At 40.9% G+C, this 18792-nt stretch overlaps 1 protein-coding gene across 1 annotated transcript in view; it reads right to left on the bottom strand.

The window, feature by feature from the left end:
- AFF2 (ALF transcription elongation factor 2) overlaps positions 1-18792 on the bottom strand; it is a 487333-nt gene that overhangs the window by 106894 nt on the left and 361647 nt on the right. The window contains exon 8 of the mRNA XM_019654146.1: positions 7990-8086. Within this exon, the coding sequence (XP_019509691.1) occupies positions 7990-8086 (97 nt within the window). The remainder of the gene's footprint in view (positions 1-7989; positions 8087-18792) is intronic.

Genomic DNA, 18792 nt, shown 5'->3' with positions numbered 1-18792 from the left:
GGAAACATAGTGAAGCCTTTTCCTTCTATGACTTTAATTCCAATCAACTTAGTGATCCCCAGTGTCCCAGAGGTGGCTGCCACTCGCCCTGCCACCCTCTGTACAGAGTCAGATATGTGCCAGGTGCTCCTTGTGGGGAAAAAGGGTGTGGTCATCCATGTCCTACATGAGAGCTATGTATTCTGAAATAACAGATTCTATCCATTGTTGTTTCTGTTTGTTCTTGGGGCAAGCAGCACACCCTCACCAGTATCTGATTTAAGGTCATTGTGAGAAAAGTTTCAAGCAAGGCAAAATAGTCATTGGCTTTGCAATTGAAATGTTCATAGATGGATTATTCACACATTCTCATGAACATTCGCTAGTATCTGGCCATCATCCGTGACTAGCACAACATGTTCAAACTTTTGGCTTCTCTGCATCGTTGTGTGCTTCAAGCATTTTATTGAGATGACAATAAAAAGGGAATCTACGGAGATTACAAATCAAAATATTTGGTACTAAAAGTAGAATACCTAATTATGATGACAAAAAACCATCAGCATGTAGTTTTCTAAACAGTCACAGACTTGCCTGGAGGATGTTAAAAATCACATCATACAAGCTCTAAGCAGTTTCTTATTAATCCAGTCTCTTCATTAAAAACAGCCAAATGGGAAACAAAATCTTGGGAATATGAAGGCCAATGTTATGCTATTAACCTTCTATGTTATCCTATTTACTTTCTTGTCTTTGATGAAGAAATAAAAAGTCCTCTCAGTGTCTAATTATTGGATAGAGTATGACAACGTACGGATTCTATTCATCCCCATTCCACAGCCTTAACATCCAAACTCGATCATTTTGCGGGGGATTTCAATGAAAGGCAATGACAGATAAACTGTTTACATTAAAAGACTCTATCAAAGTTATTTTGCACCTGGCTTCATCCTAATCCATCTGCTGTTTCTATAGCTCTGACAGGCTGGCCTCGCTCCTTGTGTGTGCCATATTGATATCATTACTGCAGAGGCCTTCCCCAGCCTCTCTGCTGATAACAAAGTAAATGAAAATGCAGGCGAACCTCGGGGAAGTAACAACTTGTTCAGCATGATGAGGGGGAACTGGGAGTAAAAACACAGGAATGATTACAGAAGGGAAGAGTCTCTGTTGTCATAACAGACACATTTACTACAGCACATGAACTTCAGTGGAGCCAGCTGATAGCAGGGATAACATTTATTGCATCGTTTTCATTAGCAAACTTCAAACACAAAAGTGGGTGTGAATTTCACTCTGCTACTATGTTTTGAAAGTTTGATACCCATCCCAAGTACAAGGGACGCATCCCAAAGCTGCCAGGATGTTCAGATTTTCTGCTACCGTGGAACTTACCACATTTGCAATTGATCAAATAACAACCTAGCCTGTCAGCTGGCCCAACAATAACAACAAAAACAAGCAGACAAAAGTGAATCAAACATGAAACCAAAAGCAAAAACCTGGACTAAAAGCGAGCTGTTTCGTGTTTGAGGTAATTAGTGATCTTCAGACAAAGAAAATTATCAAGGAACAAGACAACCAAATAAAGAAACAAAAATTCATCGATACAGACAATAGCTTAGTGGTTACCAGAGGGTAAGGGGGGAGGGGAGATGGTAGATAAGGGCAAAAGGGATCAAATATATGGTGATGGAAGGAGAACTGACTCTGGGTGGTGAACACACAATGTGATATATAGGTGATGCATTATAGAATTGTACACCTTATACCTGTGTAACTTTACTAACCACTGTCACCCCAAATAAACTTTAATTAAAAAAAATATATCAAGTGGAAGGGAAGAGCTAAAAAGACACTATTTTTCTGCAAATGTTAACATGCTTGAGGTATAGCTCTGCTACTAGCATCAAGTTGAAAAGTCCACACATTTCCAGTAATATGCTTTGAATTAAGTGTGCATTTCTAAGGGGATCAGGGCAATCCTTAGGCAGAAAAAGAAAGAGGATTGGGTTAAATAAAATTACGTCCATCGGGGCTACTTACAATAACGTATCCTGGCACGACTCATTAGAATGCCTTTGTGCTCCAAGCAAATTCGAATTGCTGAGCTGTTTTGAAAGCACTAACATACCGCTCCACGCTTTATGTTGAGAATCCTTTAGCTGAGCCTGGTCACTAATCGAACATTTCCAGCCATTGTCTCCATATTCTGAACTTCTGGCTGGGCTAAATGAAGTCATCTAAGGTTTCAGTCTAATTCACACTAATAACAAGAAGGTATTAATATTAAAATGCCCTAAAGGCAGTTTCTAACAATAACTATTTCTTTTATGGCCTTTATACTTCTAAAGGCTGCTGCTTCTAATGCCAACCTGAGCTGATTAGGGCATGGCAGAGCCATGCCCACGTCTAACCTGACTTCAGAACCTAGGCATCACAGGCCATCCTGCCATCAGAGTATAATATCAGATTGCATGCTTACAGCTGCATAAATCAAACATCATGATATCATTCAATGAAATATTAAGCAGATGTTTACCTGGTTCTATGAATATGTGCGGGAGGGAGCACGGGAGTTTGGTCACCACACAGTCTAGAAGCCTTTGGAATGGGTCAAATTGTGGCTAGCTTAAAACTTTAAAGACAGCAATTTTAATAAACCTGTCAATACAATTTCTTTGTTAAAAAAAACATTTGAGACTGATTAGGCTGCTTATATTGAAAGAGAAGCACTAGGTCTGTATCTTTAGATCTTTTATTGAACTGCAAGCACGGCATCAATAACTGCTTCTCAGCTGTAAATGAAAATTGATTCCAGGTTTAACCCCTTATTTTCATGGGTTCTTTTAATCCCGAGAAACATACGAAATACTTGACCAAAAGGAAAACCGAAGGTTTACTGCTATGAGGTTAGGGTATGCAAAGAGACCTACACCTATGAACTCCCATAAAGCCTGTCCTATTGGGTCATGCCACTCTCTTAGCATACCCCAGTGGGCTCATCACAGCATCACTCTCAGCCCTGGATGACTGACTTGAAAATGACAATTCAATAAGTGTCATATGGGGAAGGCCAGGGTTGGGTTTGATATCTATTGGGTTGTCGTAAAAGTCATGACGTAGTCTTTCTATGGTTTTTGTCACAAAAATGCATCATGACTTTTCTGACAACCCAATATGATGCCAAGAGCAGCAGCTGAGAAATAAAAATTCAGTCAGCTGGCTAATGGACATCATACAGCCCCCACATCCCAACCATGTTATTGATATCCAACTTCAAAAAGAATGTACTACAACACGTATGTTTATGCAGACACCAAGTACAAAACACTGCATCCAATTCAGACACAGTTGTGGAATATCCCAATGTCCAATGTCAACTTCAGATGATTATTTTCCATTCAGGGGGAGCTCCTGAGAGGAAAACCAAGGTGAGTACAGCCTTCCTCCAGGGCAGAGTCAAAGCTCAGAAAAAGAGAGTAAGAACTGCCATCAAAACGCACGACTCAACTCTCCACCTGTCAGTCCTTTGAAGAAAAACTCTTTTTTAAAGATATGTTATTTTCCTGGAGGACTTGGTGAAGTGTCATTGGCAACCTGACCTTTGTTCCTGGGGTGTCTGGTTTAAAACTTGTCAGGGATCAGAGGGGAGGAAAGATCGTTCATATCCAATAGATGCCTTTGAGGGGCAATTAGAACATTCAGTTCAGTTCCTAGCAGATCCCTATGGACATCAAGGCCAAAATGAAGGGCAATATCTATTTACCAACAGGTCCAAATAAGGCAGGTTCTAGTTCATGTTTTAAAGGACCCCAAGGAAGAATAAACACCTATTCGTGCAGAGCTTGTGGTTTTCAAACACATTTTCGTACACACAATAATCATTTGATCCTCACAATACTCCATAGTTTATTGGTGAGGTATCTGAGACTTAGAGATAGTAGGTAGCTTGCCCAGTGTCATGCAGTTAGTACGCAATAGAGCCAGGATTGAAGCCCAGGCATCTGTATTCCAAAAACCACGCTCTTGATGACTACACTTACAATTCCTCATGGCCAGGCACAGACAGCTAATACATGGTAGGACCAAACAGAATCTCTTCTTTCAAGTTTGCCACATACTGGCTGTTTTCCAGGTAGTTAATTTAGCAGCTCTCTTTAACATCCCATTTCTTACAAGACAAGGGAAAGTAATGTATCTATCATTTCAAAGACTATGAGACATTTTACACTTATTAGTAGTAATGATAATGATGATGACCATGTAAAGAAAGTGGTGAGCACTTACTATGTGCTAATCATAGTGTCAAATGATTTTTCCCATATTCATTCAGTTAATCACTGAATCTCACTATGATCCAATGAAGTAGCTGCTATTGTTATCTCTACATTATAGACACTGAAGTCTTTAGTCCAAGGTCACCCAGCAAGTGGCAGAGCCAGGATTCAAACCTGTTCGATTACACATCTATCATTCTCCCCACATGATGCCAGCACTGCCACACCACCTTAGAAGACAGTGTGGACATGTCTGCTTCCTAAATAGTCTCAACTGAGAAAGCAAGGTACAGTGGGGACTGTGGAGAGAACACACAAGCTTTTAACAAATACTTTCAGGGTATAATCACTGTCACTTTTTCACTGACACCATGAGCATATGTGATTGTGTATCTCTGATTTTAAGAGTGACTAGCAAGTAAAAGCTTTTGTAGAAATGTTTTCTTATAATCCTGAGTCTCCATGGCTGTCCATTTGGCATCTGTAATTTGTATATTATAATTCTTCACTTTCCCATGTACTTAGCATTTAAACACATCCTAATTGTTATGCTGGTGTTTGTGCACAGGACCTGATCAGCATGGATAAAACTGCTGTGGAGGGTCTGAGTGGGCATTGGGGGCAGGGAGAGGGGGGGTTGTTCTGATTATGAGACACTTGGGACTGAGATGTCACATTAGAAACTGACACATCTTGATCCTGTGTTTCGCTTTCATACATGCATTTGGAATGCATTCTCTTAGGATTCTTTATGTTATAAATCATAGCACAATGTCTTAGGAGCCTTTTGGAAAAGATCGGTGTGTGCTCACTAAACCTGGACAGTCTGGGTCCCCTTAGGTGAGTCCAGGTGAAACGATTATGGATGAGATCATTTGAGGATGTCTCCAGAAAGTTAAAAGCTTTTTTTTTGTAGGAGTATGTCTGTATGAATGTAGCCACTGGGGTCTGAGAAAGTTTCTAAGTATAATGTCAGCTCAAATCAATGGTGTGGTCTGGCCCCTTGGACACGTTAGGCGGCTCCGTAAATGGGAGTTCTCAGCACTCCTGCTGATGTTGCCAGAGGTATGATAGTCCCAATCATAACATGAGAGAATATAACTATATTATTTACATGGCACTATGTTATCTTGTCTGAAAAGAGAATGATTTTTCAGACTTGATTGGCAGTTCCTCAATAAGTTAAACATAGAATTACTATACAACAACAATTCCACTCTTAGGTCGAAGAATTAAAAGAATTGAAAAGAACTGTAAGATTCCATTCAAAAGAACTGGAAACAGGTGTTCCAACAAAAACTTACACACAAATGCTCTTAGCACTATTTGCAATGGTCAAAAGGTGGAAATAACAGAAATGTCCATCAGGGGATGAATGAATAACCAAAATGTGGTATATTCAGACAATGGAATACTATTTAGCCACAAAAAGGAATGCAGTATTGATCCACGTGACAACATGAGTGAACCTAGAAAGCATTATGGTAAGTGAAAAAAGGCAGTCACAAAAGGTCACATATTGTATGTTTTCATTTATATGAAATAAGCAAATCCATAGAGACAGAAAGTAGATTAGTGGTTGTCTGGGGCTAAGGGGATGGGAAAATTGAGAGTAACTGCTTATTGTATGTGGGATTTCCTTTTGGGGTGATGAAAATATTCTGGAACAAGTGAGGGATGCACAGCCTAATGAAAAGTACTAAATGCCACTGAATTGTGCACTTTAAAATGGTGAGTTTTTATGTTATGTGAATTTTACCACAATAACAACAGAAAAATGATTTCAATCCACACATCTCTGAAAAAGAATGTTAGGCCTCATAAAGCCAGGGCTCACCAAACATGGCTGTCACTGCCACTTCCAGTACGATACACACTTTCTCTCTTGGTCTTCAGCCTCCTGGCCTTTTACCTAGCCCTTAAACTCTCTAAGGAGGGTCCATTTGCAAATGTTTATAACATTCTGCCCACTTCTTGCTTCCTGGACCCAGCTAAGGGGAATAAATTGTCATTTTGCCTTACTTTAGCTTGTCCAGTTCAACTTCCACTTCAAATGATATGCTTTGCTGAGGGAGGCATGACTGGTCTAATGACAGCATGCCATAAAATGCTTCCAACTCACCAACCGGGATTATCCAAGGGTCTCAGCACTTGCACAAAGTCACCACATACATCTTAAAAGCCCTAATTTGGGCCAACGAACTCGATGCCACTTCATTGGGTTAACACAGAAAACAACTTGAGAAGCTAAAAAGCAGATTGCATTTGTGGAATCACATAGAGAGGAAGTCCACGTGCAAAATCTACTTTCACATTGTTTACTGCTTTACACATTTCCATTAAAAAGTCATGTTGCATCTGTCAGAATCAATGATCTAAGAGTTTAAAATTTTATTTATTTACCAATATGCTTATCATTGGCCCATTCAATGCAGAAAGCAGGAATAGCAGACATTGGAATTTAAATGTGCATCTTACATTTGCTCTGAAGCCCATCACTCAAGTAGGAGAGGGGCCACTTGCATTCTGTATATTAAATGTGCAGCAAGCCCCTGGCAGACAATTGCGTTTGTCCTTGATAAAGCACCAAAGTTACAGAGATTCAGTTTTCACATACTTAGCAAAAATGCAAGCAAAATAAAGTGGAGAAAGTAAAGGAGAAGAAAATATTGGTGACATAACATTAATGAGGTGCTCGATTTTTAAAATTATACTGCATGGTAGGAGTACTAGTGCGATCAACAACTGTGGATGAGAATGGAGTAGGTAAGCACTGAGAGTTTTCCTAAGCTTTTCTTTGCAGTCTCCTCACAAAATATTTCGTGATGTAGAATTCCATATTTGTTAACTGGTATCTTGAAATACCAGTGCACAAGCATTCCTTACAACAGTTTGGTTTCAGTTTTATAACTTAGCAGACTTCACTGTAGAAAGAATTTGGTCAGGCACTGGCTTTAAAAAAAAAAAAAGGCAATCTTTCTGTGTTCCTTATTTGAGGATATAAGCACACCCAGAAGGACCCCACATGAAAGACAGTTCTCTGTCACAGAGAAAACACCCCAGGCATCATTGACACCACACACTACATTGCCATTCTCATGGTTCATACATGATACTTGGCCTTGGCAAATCAAGAATCCAGTCTCATTGTAGATGCAGAAAACATAATCTAGTGGTAACTACTATGAATGCTTGTAATGCACAATGAAATAAGACAGGGCAGCAGCAAACTGGCCAAATGCCTTTGCCTGAAGGTCCATGTAAGCTGCAAGATGCTGAGTACTGATTCTCAGCTGTGTTCTGAAGTGGTGGACCCGGGACAGGTGACTGGAGGAGTAAAAATTCATATTTTAACAAATGAAGGAGTGTGGGCTCCAAGCCGCACACTGGAGTCACTCAAGGAAAATTACACCTCACTCAAGACAATACTTAGTCCAAGAAAGGGAAAGAATCTCAATTGCTTACTGATGATCAGTATGGTGTACGACAAGGAGGAAACAGAGGGAGAAGGTGAAAGCAATTTTCAAGGGCTCAGTGTATCCTTACCATAGTTTTCATGAAAGTGTGAGCTGTCTTGACCTGTTCCACAACACTATGTCTATCTTGGCTTATTTCCCTCTCTCCAAAGCCCAGAGATGAAGCAGGAGGTAAGGTCATGGATGGCCAAACCATCCCAGCTCCTTTTGTTCCCTCCCTTTAGGTCCCAAATCAAGCCCTGAGCTGTTCCTACCTGGTAAAGTTCAGTGGCAGTGCACTGAATGGTCAACGTCTTCACAGGTTCAAGGTCATCTTCATCACTGCTCAGCTTCAGGTCATCCTCAAGCATCCTGCAAAAAAAGAAAAAAAAAACAAGAGTGGTGTTTTCGTTAGAAAGTGTCTTTGCTAAATCATCTTCAGATATATCTTGCAACGCAGATAAAATATTGGAGCTACAATCTGACAGCTGCAATTCTGTCAAAGGTGCAGAATGAACCAAGATTCTTTCAGCTAATTAGATATTTGTGCTCTTATATTTATGTCATACTCTGTACACATCTCCACTCTCTACCTTCCCTTAAATCAAGAGGGGGAAAAAAAGAACTATTTCAGCATCTCCAGAGATGACTGGAGTCTATATATTTTTACTACTGAAAGCATAATAAATGCACTGATCAATCACTGTGGAGGTGGGACGTGGCATTGGATCTCTACAGGAAAAGATGCTCTGAGTCTCCCATGAAAGAATAGGGGTATGAAAACAGTCCCTAGCTCCAGATGCTGTTGTGAAAGCCTGCTGGGGCTCTCTGGATGACAGAGTCAAAAGGCCCAGCGAGCTTCCACTACCTTTCAGTGCTCTCTGCACTGTGGCAGCTCAGTGGCAACAAAATAGTTGGGTGAGAAATGGCTAGTCATTAACCTTTTGATATATGACTGATCTTTTCCTATAAAATTGGATCCAAGAGATGTAAACCCATGATGTGGATAAGAAATCTTTCTCTCCTAAGGCAAGGTACCTGAAAAATATGAGTGGTCTGAATTTTGGTGACAAACTAGCACCTTCAAAATTGTTTATCGAGCACAGAGAGCCTTTTGTTTCTACAGGGATATTAACTCCAGTGCCACTGGCCCTATCTCCAAATTTGAGCTACAGAGGGAAGTGTGCTTATTATTTTAAAATTCCGGATACACAACCTTCAAAGATCAATCGGTGTTAATATTTTTGTTTAGTAAATGCAACTTTAGACCTTGTCCCCAGGCTTCAAATGGGGGCAGCTCCAGCCTCTCTGGACTGATTACAATATTTTGAGCATTCTTTGCTCTTTCTTGCTGGTCATAAAGGGCTTTATTTTCCATGTGTGTGTGTGTGTGTGTGTGTGTGTGTGTGTGTGTGTGTGTGAATACGGGTAGGCGACGGCTATGTGTTAATTTACATCTAAGTGTTTAGCAAAATAAATGAAAAATGAGTCCTATCATTTGGAATATCTATGTCTGTATCAGGGAAAGTGCTAAGTATTTGATCAGCAAAATGCAATTTGGTCCCTATGAAGGAGGTGCTGTTATTAGCTTCATTTTCTAGATGGAAACACTGAGGCTTAGAGAGGTTCAGGAGCTTATTCATGATCATGCATGTAGGAAACCCATACGATCTTCCGCCAGAACCTGAGAATATATAATGTTTTCCTAGATGGTATAATTTACAAAGGATAGTGTATTAAATAAAGTGAACAGCAACAACGACCAAAAAAAAAAACAAAAAAAACCACACAAAACAAAAGAAAACATATTGAAGGGCCGGCCGAGTGGCTCAGTTGGTTAAGAGCTCGCTCAAGAGTTTGAGCTCTGAGCACCAGCGGTTCGAGTCCCGGCCCAAGCTGAGCTGCCGCTGAGCTGCCAACAGGTGGCAAGATGGCTCAGCTTAAAAAAAAAAAGATAAATTGGTAAAAGAAAACATATTGACATGGAGTCAAAATATTTTTATTCAACTGCTGACTGGTCATAAACTCTGATATCTTGGGTAAGACATTTAGTGCCTCTGACTCTCATCTGTGTGTCTCATCTGTTAAATGGGGTACTAATTAAACTCTTGCATGTGAAATTCTTCATGAAAACACAAAACTAATGCATGGTGTCATTGTTAGTTTGGACATATCTCATAACAGGTAGAAATAGTGTATATCATTAATACTCTTAACAAGTAATCACAAGCAAAGTCTTCACAAGACTTTGTTCTCATTGAAATTGACTGAGCAATCTGAAGGTGAGCTATGATGAGTTGGGAAATGTCTCATGGAGTCTTAAAGCTGGATCCAGAAATAGGCTTGGGGTCTTCAGGCTACTCTCCTTTAGGTAGAATTAGCACGTCCAGAGCCAGAGTTCAAAGACCTGAACTCAGCAGTTATCTTAATCTTCAATCAACTCTGTATGATTTTAACATGGAAATTAAAGGCCCTCCACTGTACAATTCTGGAAATAGTGATTGACATTAAACACCACCAGTTCAATAAGCTTGGTATGGATTTGGTTGTTAATAAAGGACAAACTACCATTAGTCATCTCTAGAAGTGCTAGGCATTCATTTCATTCCACTCTTTCCCCGACCTATTAAGCTTTATTATTGAATATACATGTACTCGTTTGCATTCCCATCCATAGCTAATGCTGGCCCTTACTCTAGGGAAAGTTGAAGATTTGGATTTAATTATTATAGCAGTACCATTCACACTCACTGCAGTTAAGGTGGTCTCAGCAGAAAAATGGTATTCTCTTTTCATGAGGTTGTAATTCCAAATTAATCACACACTGGCTATCCCAAAATGTAAAATAATTATGTTCAAATAAATGTATGCTTGTGTGTGTAACCTTAAAAAAACAATTGTTTTTCTACTTTTCAGTTGGATGAAAACAGAACAAAGTAGACAGGATCCTGAGTGACTTCAGATGTTTGTGAACAGGATCTAGTAGCTCACAATGTCTGTGTTTGTGTGAAAACGCTCTGTTTTTATTTTTACTATGACTTATAATTGCTTTAGTATTAAGAAGTAAAACAGTCCAGAAAGCTTTGTCAACAAAACCACATCATTGCCTTGAAGAGATGATCCTATAAAAGTGCAAATAAAATTTGGGGCAGATGAGATAGAATAAACAAAAAGAAGGCTGTGAAGGTACTGGAGAAGGAAGGGGAGTTGTGCTTAGGTCTTGTCTGGCCTAAATCTCTGGGCCTCAAGCTAAATATGGGGGCCTCAGGGGATCTTTGCAACTGGGACATTCTAGGGCACTATGATGTGATAGGCCCCATGTGGGTTGTAACCATAAAATCATAGGATTACTCTCCATAAGCCTTGCCACTTCGCATAGTGGAATGCTTAGGTGATTTTGAAGAGGAAAAAAAAATGAGGGATTGAAATATTATTACAGAAGTTTCTATGGAAATAAAGCCTTTACTTGAAGCAACATGGGTTTAAGAGCAAAGGCTTGAGAGCCAGGCAGACCTGAGTAGAAATACAAGATTTTCTAATGAGTGTGCTCTCTTGAACTAGAGAATAAAACTCTTTGCGTCTCAATTTTCTCACGATAATAGCTACTCTGGAGAATTTTTGGAAGGATTAGAAAAAGAAACTTAATACACACTGCCTAGATGCCTGGAAGCTGGAATCCAGCCAGTGTCAAGTGGACTCATACTCGGATGGACCCTGGCTCTTACAGTAGGATGTGCCAGGAAGCGTTATTGCACCTTGTCACCCAGTGGTGATAGCTACAACATCCCCAACATATAGCTATCATTTTCTGATGAGTAGCAGGAAATAATCATTCTATTGTTCAGGAGCTTTCATTATTAGAATGTTCTGCCAGTTAGGAATTGCCCTGTGCTTTCTTGTGGCTTCCATCTGATAGCCTGAGCCTTGTTCTCTGTAGTCCACACTGAGAGATGGACTTGGAATGGTGTTGGAGATAGAGTCACTGCTGCCATCTCCACTGTGCAGGGATGTGGAGGCTGTTTCATTCAGGCTTTAGGCTCTAATCAACAATTAGGAAGCATAGCTTCATCTCAATTATTTTTCGGGTCTTTGGGGGCTAGTTTACATAAGTCTTCATAAGTATCCAGAGCTTATCACAATCAGAGTAAGTTTTTTATGGTCCCAAATGAATAACACGGCTGAGCTGGCCTGAGCATTTCAGAGTCTGCAGGATAACTCAAGACTCGTGCCTTCTCACCAGGCAGTGTCTTACTGCGGGCCCTCTTCTAGAATAATAACTTAGGCCTATTGACTCCTTAAAGGGCAGTTCCTCTTCATAAAGTAGGCTGGGAGGAATGAAACATGACCAGTGGAGAATTACTCAGGGAATTATATATTTTCCTACCTACTGCTTTATATTCTCTGCAGCTTTGAATCATTTGTTGGTAGTAAGGCAGGTGATGAGGAAGAGGTGGTGATATTTTTCAAAGCATTCATTCTGTTTCCCTGAAGGAAAGGTGCTCAGGCTTTCTTCTCAGGAGAAGCTGCATTTAATTTTCTCAAGGTTTTAACCTAAAAGTCTGATTCTATGACCACCCCCCTGGGAATCGTGGACAATTCCAGCCTGAGGGCTGTGGCAGTGACAAATAGTTTGAAGATCTAGTCTACATTCCACAGGAAAAAACCTCCAAGGTCTATTGGGTGGGGCCCTCTAGTGCCACACAGCAGGCATACAGCCTGGGTCTACACTAGATCGTGCGCCCTGCCACGGGCATGCAGATCAAAGGAGTGCATCCTGGGAGGGTCAAAAAATGGGCATCTCAGGGCCGGCCGAGTGGCTCAGTTGGTTAAGAGCTCGCTCTAAGACTGTGATCTCTGAGCAACAGCAGTTCGAGTCCCGGCCCGAGCTGAGCTACCACTGAGCTGCCAACAGATGGCAGGATGGCTCAGCTAAAAAAAAAGAAAAAAAAAGAGAGAGAGAAAATGGGCATCTCATAAGGTTAGTCTGGTTCCTCAGCAAGAGAACTGGGACTGCCTTTGGGGACCATCTGTTTTAGGGGTTAGCAAACTTAGGCCCTCAATCCAAACCAGGCCTCCCTCTGTTCTTGCACTGCCCATGAGTTAAGAATGGTTTTTAGATTTTTAAATGGCTGAGAAAAGAAATATAAAAAAAGTATTTCATGACATGTGAAAATGATATGGAATTCAAATTCCATGATCCATACAGAGAGTTGGATTAGCTATGGTTTTGTGCTACAATGGCCGGGTTCAGTAGTTGTAACAGAAAATACACGACCCCCAAAGCCTGAAATATTTACTATCTGAGTCTTTACAGAAGAAAGGTTGCTGACCCCGTTGCTTCAAGCCAATGGCTTTTGAATTCTCTTAAATTCAAGAACCCTCCACATGCCAGATGAATTGAATCCTTATAAGGAATCCCAAATGCAAAAGAGACGAAAGCATTGCTGCCTTGGTCACAGCCAGGTTAGGAGGGATCTCTGGAGGGCCCCAAGGATGAGGGGAACATAGTGTGACGATAACTCATCTAGTCAAGTAGTCTTATTTGGAGGTAACTGTGGCTCTATGTATATTGCATAGGATTTAGTTAGAGAACCTGAATTTAAGTTACTTAGCCCCACTGAACCTCAGTTTATTCCTCTGTGCAATGGGAATGAAATAGTACCTATGTCAGAGATTCAGGAAATGCCAAATAGTCTGTTTGGCCAGAGTTCTGAGTACATAAAAGGCAAAAGTAGGAAAAAGAAAAGAGTAAATATCCTTTATCTACAGTGGATGTGGTATATGTGGATTTATATGTATATTGCATACGTAAGCCAAAGATAATAGTGTGAGCCTTGATGCATATGAATATTGACTTGTATCAAAGTGCTGCCTCTTCAACCTTGGACTTCCTTAGAATTGATCACATCAATTCCGCGCAATACCAATTTTCCGCTCCACAGTCATTATTTTGAATTTGATTTTCATTTTCTTGGTATATTTCTCTGGGTTATGTAATTTTCTCCCAATGTGGGAACTCAAGTTATCATGCAAATGACAAATTGCCTAATAGAATTCAGATGGCTTTCAAGAATGTTACACATACCAAAACACTATTGTATCATTTTTCAGGGGTATGTGCGTGGAAATATCTAAGAGTGGATTTCCCCAGAGAAGACCATAACCCAGTAGACCAACCTGGACCTGAAAACAAATGTTGGGATAATTCCAAAGGGGAAAAGAGAATCTTTTGTCTTAAAAAAAAATCCCAAGCATGAACTTTGATAGTTGACATCGCACTCTTCAGTAGTGCTGTACAAACATCTTCAATGAATTTCCTTTGAGTCATTCTGGGCAATAGGGAAAGCCATCCAAGTAGAGTAATAGGAATTCATTCAAGACCAATTAATGGGCCTGATATTTGTGGGTACATGTTTTGGAGCTGGGCTGGGCTGAATTTCAAGCCCAGCTTTAAAACTTACTAAGTGTGGACTCCAGCACGTTACGTATCATAGCTTCAATTCTAATCTGCAAAATGGAGCCAATAATAGTACCTATTTTAGAAGGTTGGTATGAGGATTAAATGAGATTATGTATGTAAAATGGTTGGTTAGCAATCAATAATACTGATGCTATCAGTATGACTTGTCATGATTGTGCTTGGCCCCGGGGAAGCAACTATGAGTATGGCTCGGTCCCTTCTGCTAGTAAGCTTGCACTTTAGCAAGGATGAAGACTTCATAGATAATGACAATGCAATGTTGTCAATTCAACGTTGGAGGTTATGTAAGAAGGGACTCAAAGAAGAAATGTCTACGTTTACCTGGGGAGCCTGGTGAAGGCTACCCAGGAGCCAGAAGCAGTGGCCTTTGAGCAATGCACTGACAGCAGGATGGAATGCCAGGGGACAAAGAAAGGAAAGAACAGCACAAGGAGAACAAACAGAGGTACCGTAAGACTCGAGGTTTCAGCAAGGGTGGGATGCTTGGTCTGGCTGGAGTCTGCTACCTATAGGCACTAGTGAAAGGGGATGAGTCTAAGGAGACTGGTTGGGCTGAGACGAGTCCATGCCTTTTTCTAAAGAATAATGCTCATAGACACAGACAACAGTTTAGTGGTTACCAGAGTGAAAGGGGGAGGAGGATAGTAGATGAGGATAAACGGGGTCAAATACATGATGATGGAAGGAGAACTGACTCTGGGTAGAGAGCACACAGTGTGATATACAGCTGATGGATTACAGGATTCTATACCTGAAACCTATGTAACTTTGCTAACCATTGTCCCCCTAATAAACTTTAATTTAAAAAAATGGGAGGGCAAACAATCAAGGTTTTTAAGCAGGGAAGGGACATGAAGAGAGAGAAGTAGAGATCTCTGGGAGCAAGGACTATAGATTGACTGGAAGGAGGTAGCAAGGAAACTGGCTAGACTACCATTTTAGTAGTCCCGATAACACAGGGTGGTGGCCTGGGCTAGGGCATAACACAGTGAGGATGGGGAAGAAAAGGGACCAGATTCTAGAGACATGTGGTAATTTGAATCAACTGAATTGGGACATTGATGACCCTGACACCCAAGGTCTTCTTAGCCACCCTGAGGGCACTGACTGGATATCACCCATTCTGCCACACTCCAAAGCATGTACACACTCCCTCACACTAGGCTGCACCCCGTACCGATGAATGTCTCTTCATTCTCCCAAGGTGCTGAGACCTGTACTAGGACCTTTGCTCAAGGGCAGAAGGAGTGCCTCTGGTGCCCAACCATTTGCTCTGGAGACAGACTTGGCCGGCTCCATTCCCAAGTCACAAGGCAAGGCCGATTTCTTGCCACGAAGCCTTCCTTTTGAGGTTGTCCCTCTCAGGCTTCTGTCAGCTTCTCAGAGCAACCACAGCTGATTAGAGAGAAGAAACCCCCGTGGTTCCCTCCAAAGTACCTCCCAATCACAGACGGTACTTTATTTCTTATCTCTCTACGTCAGCTCCTAATTGTTAAAGGATTAAGTAAAGAACTCCTTTATTGAGCTGGGCTATCAGTCTCCATCTAAAGAAACTCTCCAAAACAACTGCAATATTAGGTTGCTTTTAAGTGCCCCACAACTCGTGCCCGCTGACAGCCATCATGCCTTACATTGAACTCAATGGGGGCAAGGACCCATTCTTAGTTAGATCTGAGGCACTGCAAATTCTCAGCCACTGATAACACGGCACTTTAGCTGCAGGGCTTTAAACTGTTTCTCAAACCCATTTCGAGAGAGAAGGCTGTGGAGAAGGGCTGTTTACCTGAATTGACACAGCAGAAAGGATTTCTTTTATGCTGATGCACAGAGAATTCACATTTCACTTCAGGTTGTTTAAGCAAAATAGCAAAAACTGACAATTTAGTCCCAGCTACAATACAATGTTGACAGCAATGTTGCCCAGTTGTTTATGAAAAGTCCACCTGATTCATATGTTCAGCCCTTTCTGGTGCATCAAAATGGTGTTCCCTCCCCACCCCCACCCCCACACACACACGCGCCAAACAAACACTTTTTAGTGTAGAAGGAGGTAGGTTGTCTTATAAGCCACATTGACAATGTTTCACCTCTATAAAATCCTTGAGCTGGAAAGACTATTTGGGGCACATGAAGCCCCTGTGAGCATGGGTGCCACCTGTCATGTCACACATATAAGACGAGGAAAGGCCAAGGTCAAGGCCTGAGTGACTGAACTGGTACAGATACAGAATTTACTTTGAGATTCAGACAGTTAGTACTTACAGAAGAGAGGAAGCTTTGCCAAAGCTCCCTTGATCTTTGTCCCCCACACCAAAAAGGGTGACACTAAAACAGAAGGGGCCCAATGACTGCAGAGCAAAGTTGGGGGGTATTCTGTTATTGAGGAGCCCACTCTAGATTTCAGTGAAGGGGTTTTATAAGTTGCAGGCGTATGCTGAAGTGGGCAGGACAGAACACTCCACACCCCATCAGAACCTGGGAGGTGATGGAAAATTGTCTGATGATAGCCTCCCAGAGGAGGTGGGGCTGGGGGTGGGGGGACGCATGTGGGAGGTGGCCTTGAAGTCCATCTCAAGATCTTCTTGTCCTCTTCTGTTCTGGGAGGAACACTAGGTGTTCTGCCATGTCTAAGTTGAGCTGTGTTTCAAGCCTCGGCGTACATGACTTATTTGGATACATGCAGGGGGTCTATGGTGCCATGGAAGAGCAGTTCCCCTACACCACTGGACAAGAGTCAGTCCATAACTACTCCTCATGGGACCTGCTTTTCAGATTCTGGTGAACGCGGAACATGCTCATTTACTGTTTCATGTCAAATGCTCTGCCCATGTATACGTTCTAACAAAGACTAGGAGTGACATCATAATAAGCAGAACAACAGCTAATGGACTTATTTCTCTGCTAGGAGTGATGGACGTGAGCTGAGCTAGCCAAAGCTTGTGTCCAAGGACACACGTGTGTGAGAGCTAGCCAACGTTCAGAGCCCTAGGAGACCAGTAACTTCTCAAAGCCAAGTGTCTTACATGTGGCTCCTGAGCACTGTGAAGGGCTCAGTGTAGGGACTGAGGTTGCTCTGCTGTCAGATAGGCCCCAGGTCAAACCCTCATTCACTGTGCCATCTTGGATCAAATCCCATGAACTTCTGAGTACCCTGATGAAAGTGGAATTACCTTATAAGACTGCTGTAACTATTGAAAGAGATAACTTCAATTCCCAAGGGCATAGGAATTACCCAATTTTTATCATCCCTTGGGATGATTGGCTCAAGGTAGTTCAGCCTGAATTGTCTTGAACACATCAGATGTCATTTTATTTGAAAACAAGGAAAACTAGAAAAATGTGTTCTCATGTTAAAGCAAAATCTGCAGAAAGGAAAAAAACGGTACCTTTGCCACACATAGCTTTTGCATGTCAGAAGTAGAAGTAGATCCATGTTTTTAGTAGAAAGAGAATTTATATTGATATTATTAATATTATTTCAACTTTTCCAAATCTGGAAAATTCAAATTGACACAAAATGCAACTGAACTGCATATTATCAAATGTTAATCTACCAGATTCCAGGACTATATAAACAGCTTGATAGTGAGAAATCTGTTTGTATAATGTATCATATTCTCAACAAATAAAAAGATATAAACCATATAATCATCTCAATAGATGTCAAAAATATACTTCATAAAATTTCATACCTTTCCCTGAACCAGGCCTTTTAATAACTAGGTGGAAAAGGATACATCCTTTCTGGATAAGGAATATGTAATGGAAAACTGTCAATCTAAAGGTATGTTTTAGTAAGTAGTAAGATTAGATCAATTTTTAAACATGTATTTTAGAACAAAAATGGAATCACAGATGACTGTTTCAAGTGTTTCTAAAAAATCTGTATTAATGTTGATTCACTGGGTAGACAGAAGGAACACAAACAGACTAATATCATCCAATGACACCATTTGTTCTGATAATTGCTCCAATTTAAACAGTTTTGAGGCATCACATATGGCTTCCACATGGAACTCTTTCCATGTAGGTAAAGACAAAATTAGAAAGTGCCATGGAAAAACATCAATTTCTACTTCCACCTTTCACAAAGTATTAATCCTATCAAAACACATCACCATTTAATCGACATTCACGTCTGCCTACAAGCTTTATAAATGCAGGGATGCTGGGTAACATGATTGCAAATTTGATCCTATTGTTTTAACAAAATGAGAATTGTTTGAGAAGGGGCTCCGCAATGTCTGGACATATATTTTCCCTAAGTAACAGTATGAGGCATGCATTTCCCCTGGGAATTCAGCATGTATGTTGATGCACTTGGCTGCAGAGCCAATCCTGAACTGGCTCTAATACAGAGGAATTTTCTGAACATTTTGAGTAATGGGACTGAAATAATTTAACAGCTCCTTCTGTGCATGTTAAATGAGTTGCATGATATATTTAGCTTTTGCAGAAAACTTGTTTACACTATAAATTATAGCACATGGTACAATCACATTGATGTGGAAAGCCAGCCATGTTGAGTCATTTTGGCCATCTCTTTCCAAACTTCGACTTACTGCAAATGAATTCTTTGCGGCTCACCAATATATTG

Source organism: Hipposideros armiger, unplaced genomic scaffold (assembly GCF_001890085.2).
Source record: "Hipposideros armiger isolate ML-2016 unplaced genomic scaffold, ASM189008v1 scaffold_214, whole genome shotgun sequence".
Lineage (NCBI taxonomy): Eukaryota > Metazoa > Chordata > Mammalia > Chiroptera > Hipposideridae > Hipposideros > Hipposideros armiger.
This window is presented reverse-complemented; position numbering and strand designations above follow the sequence as displayed.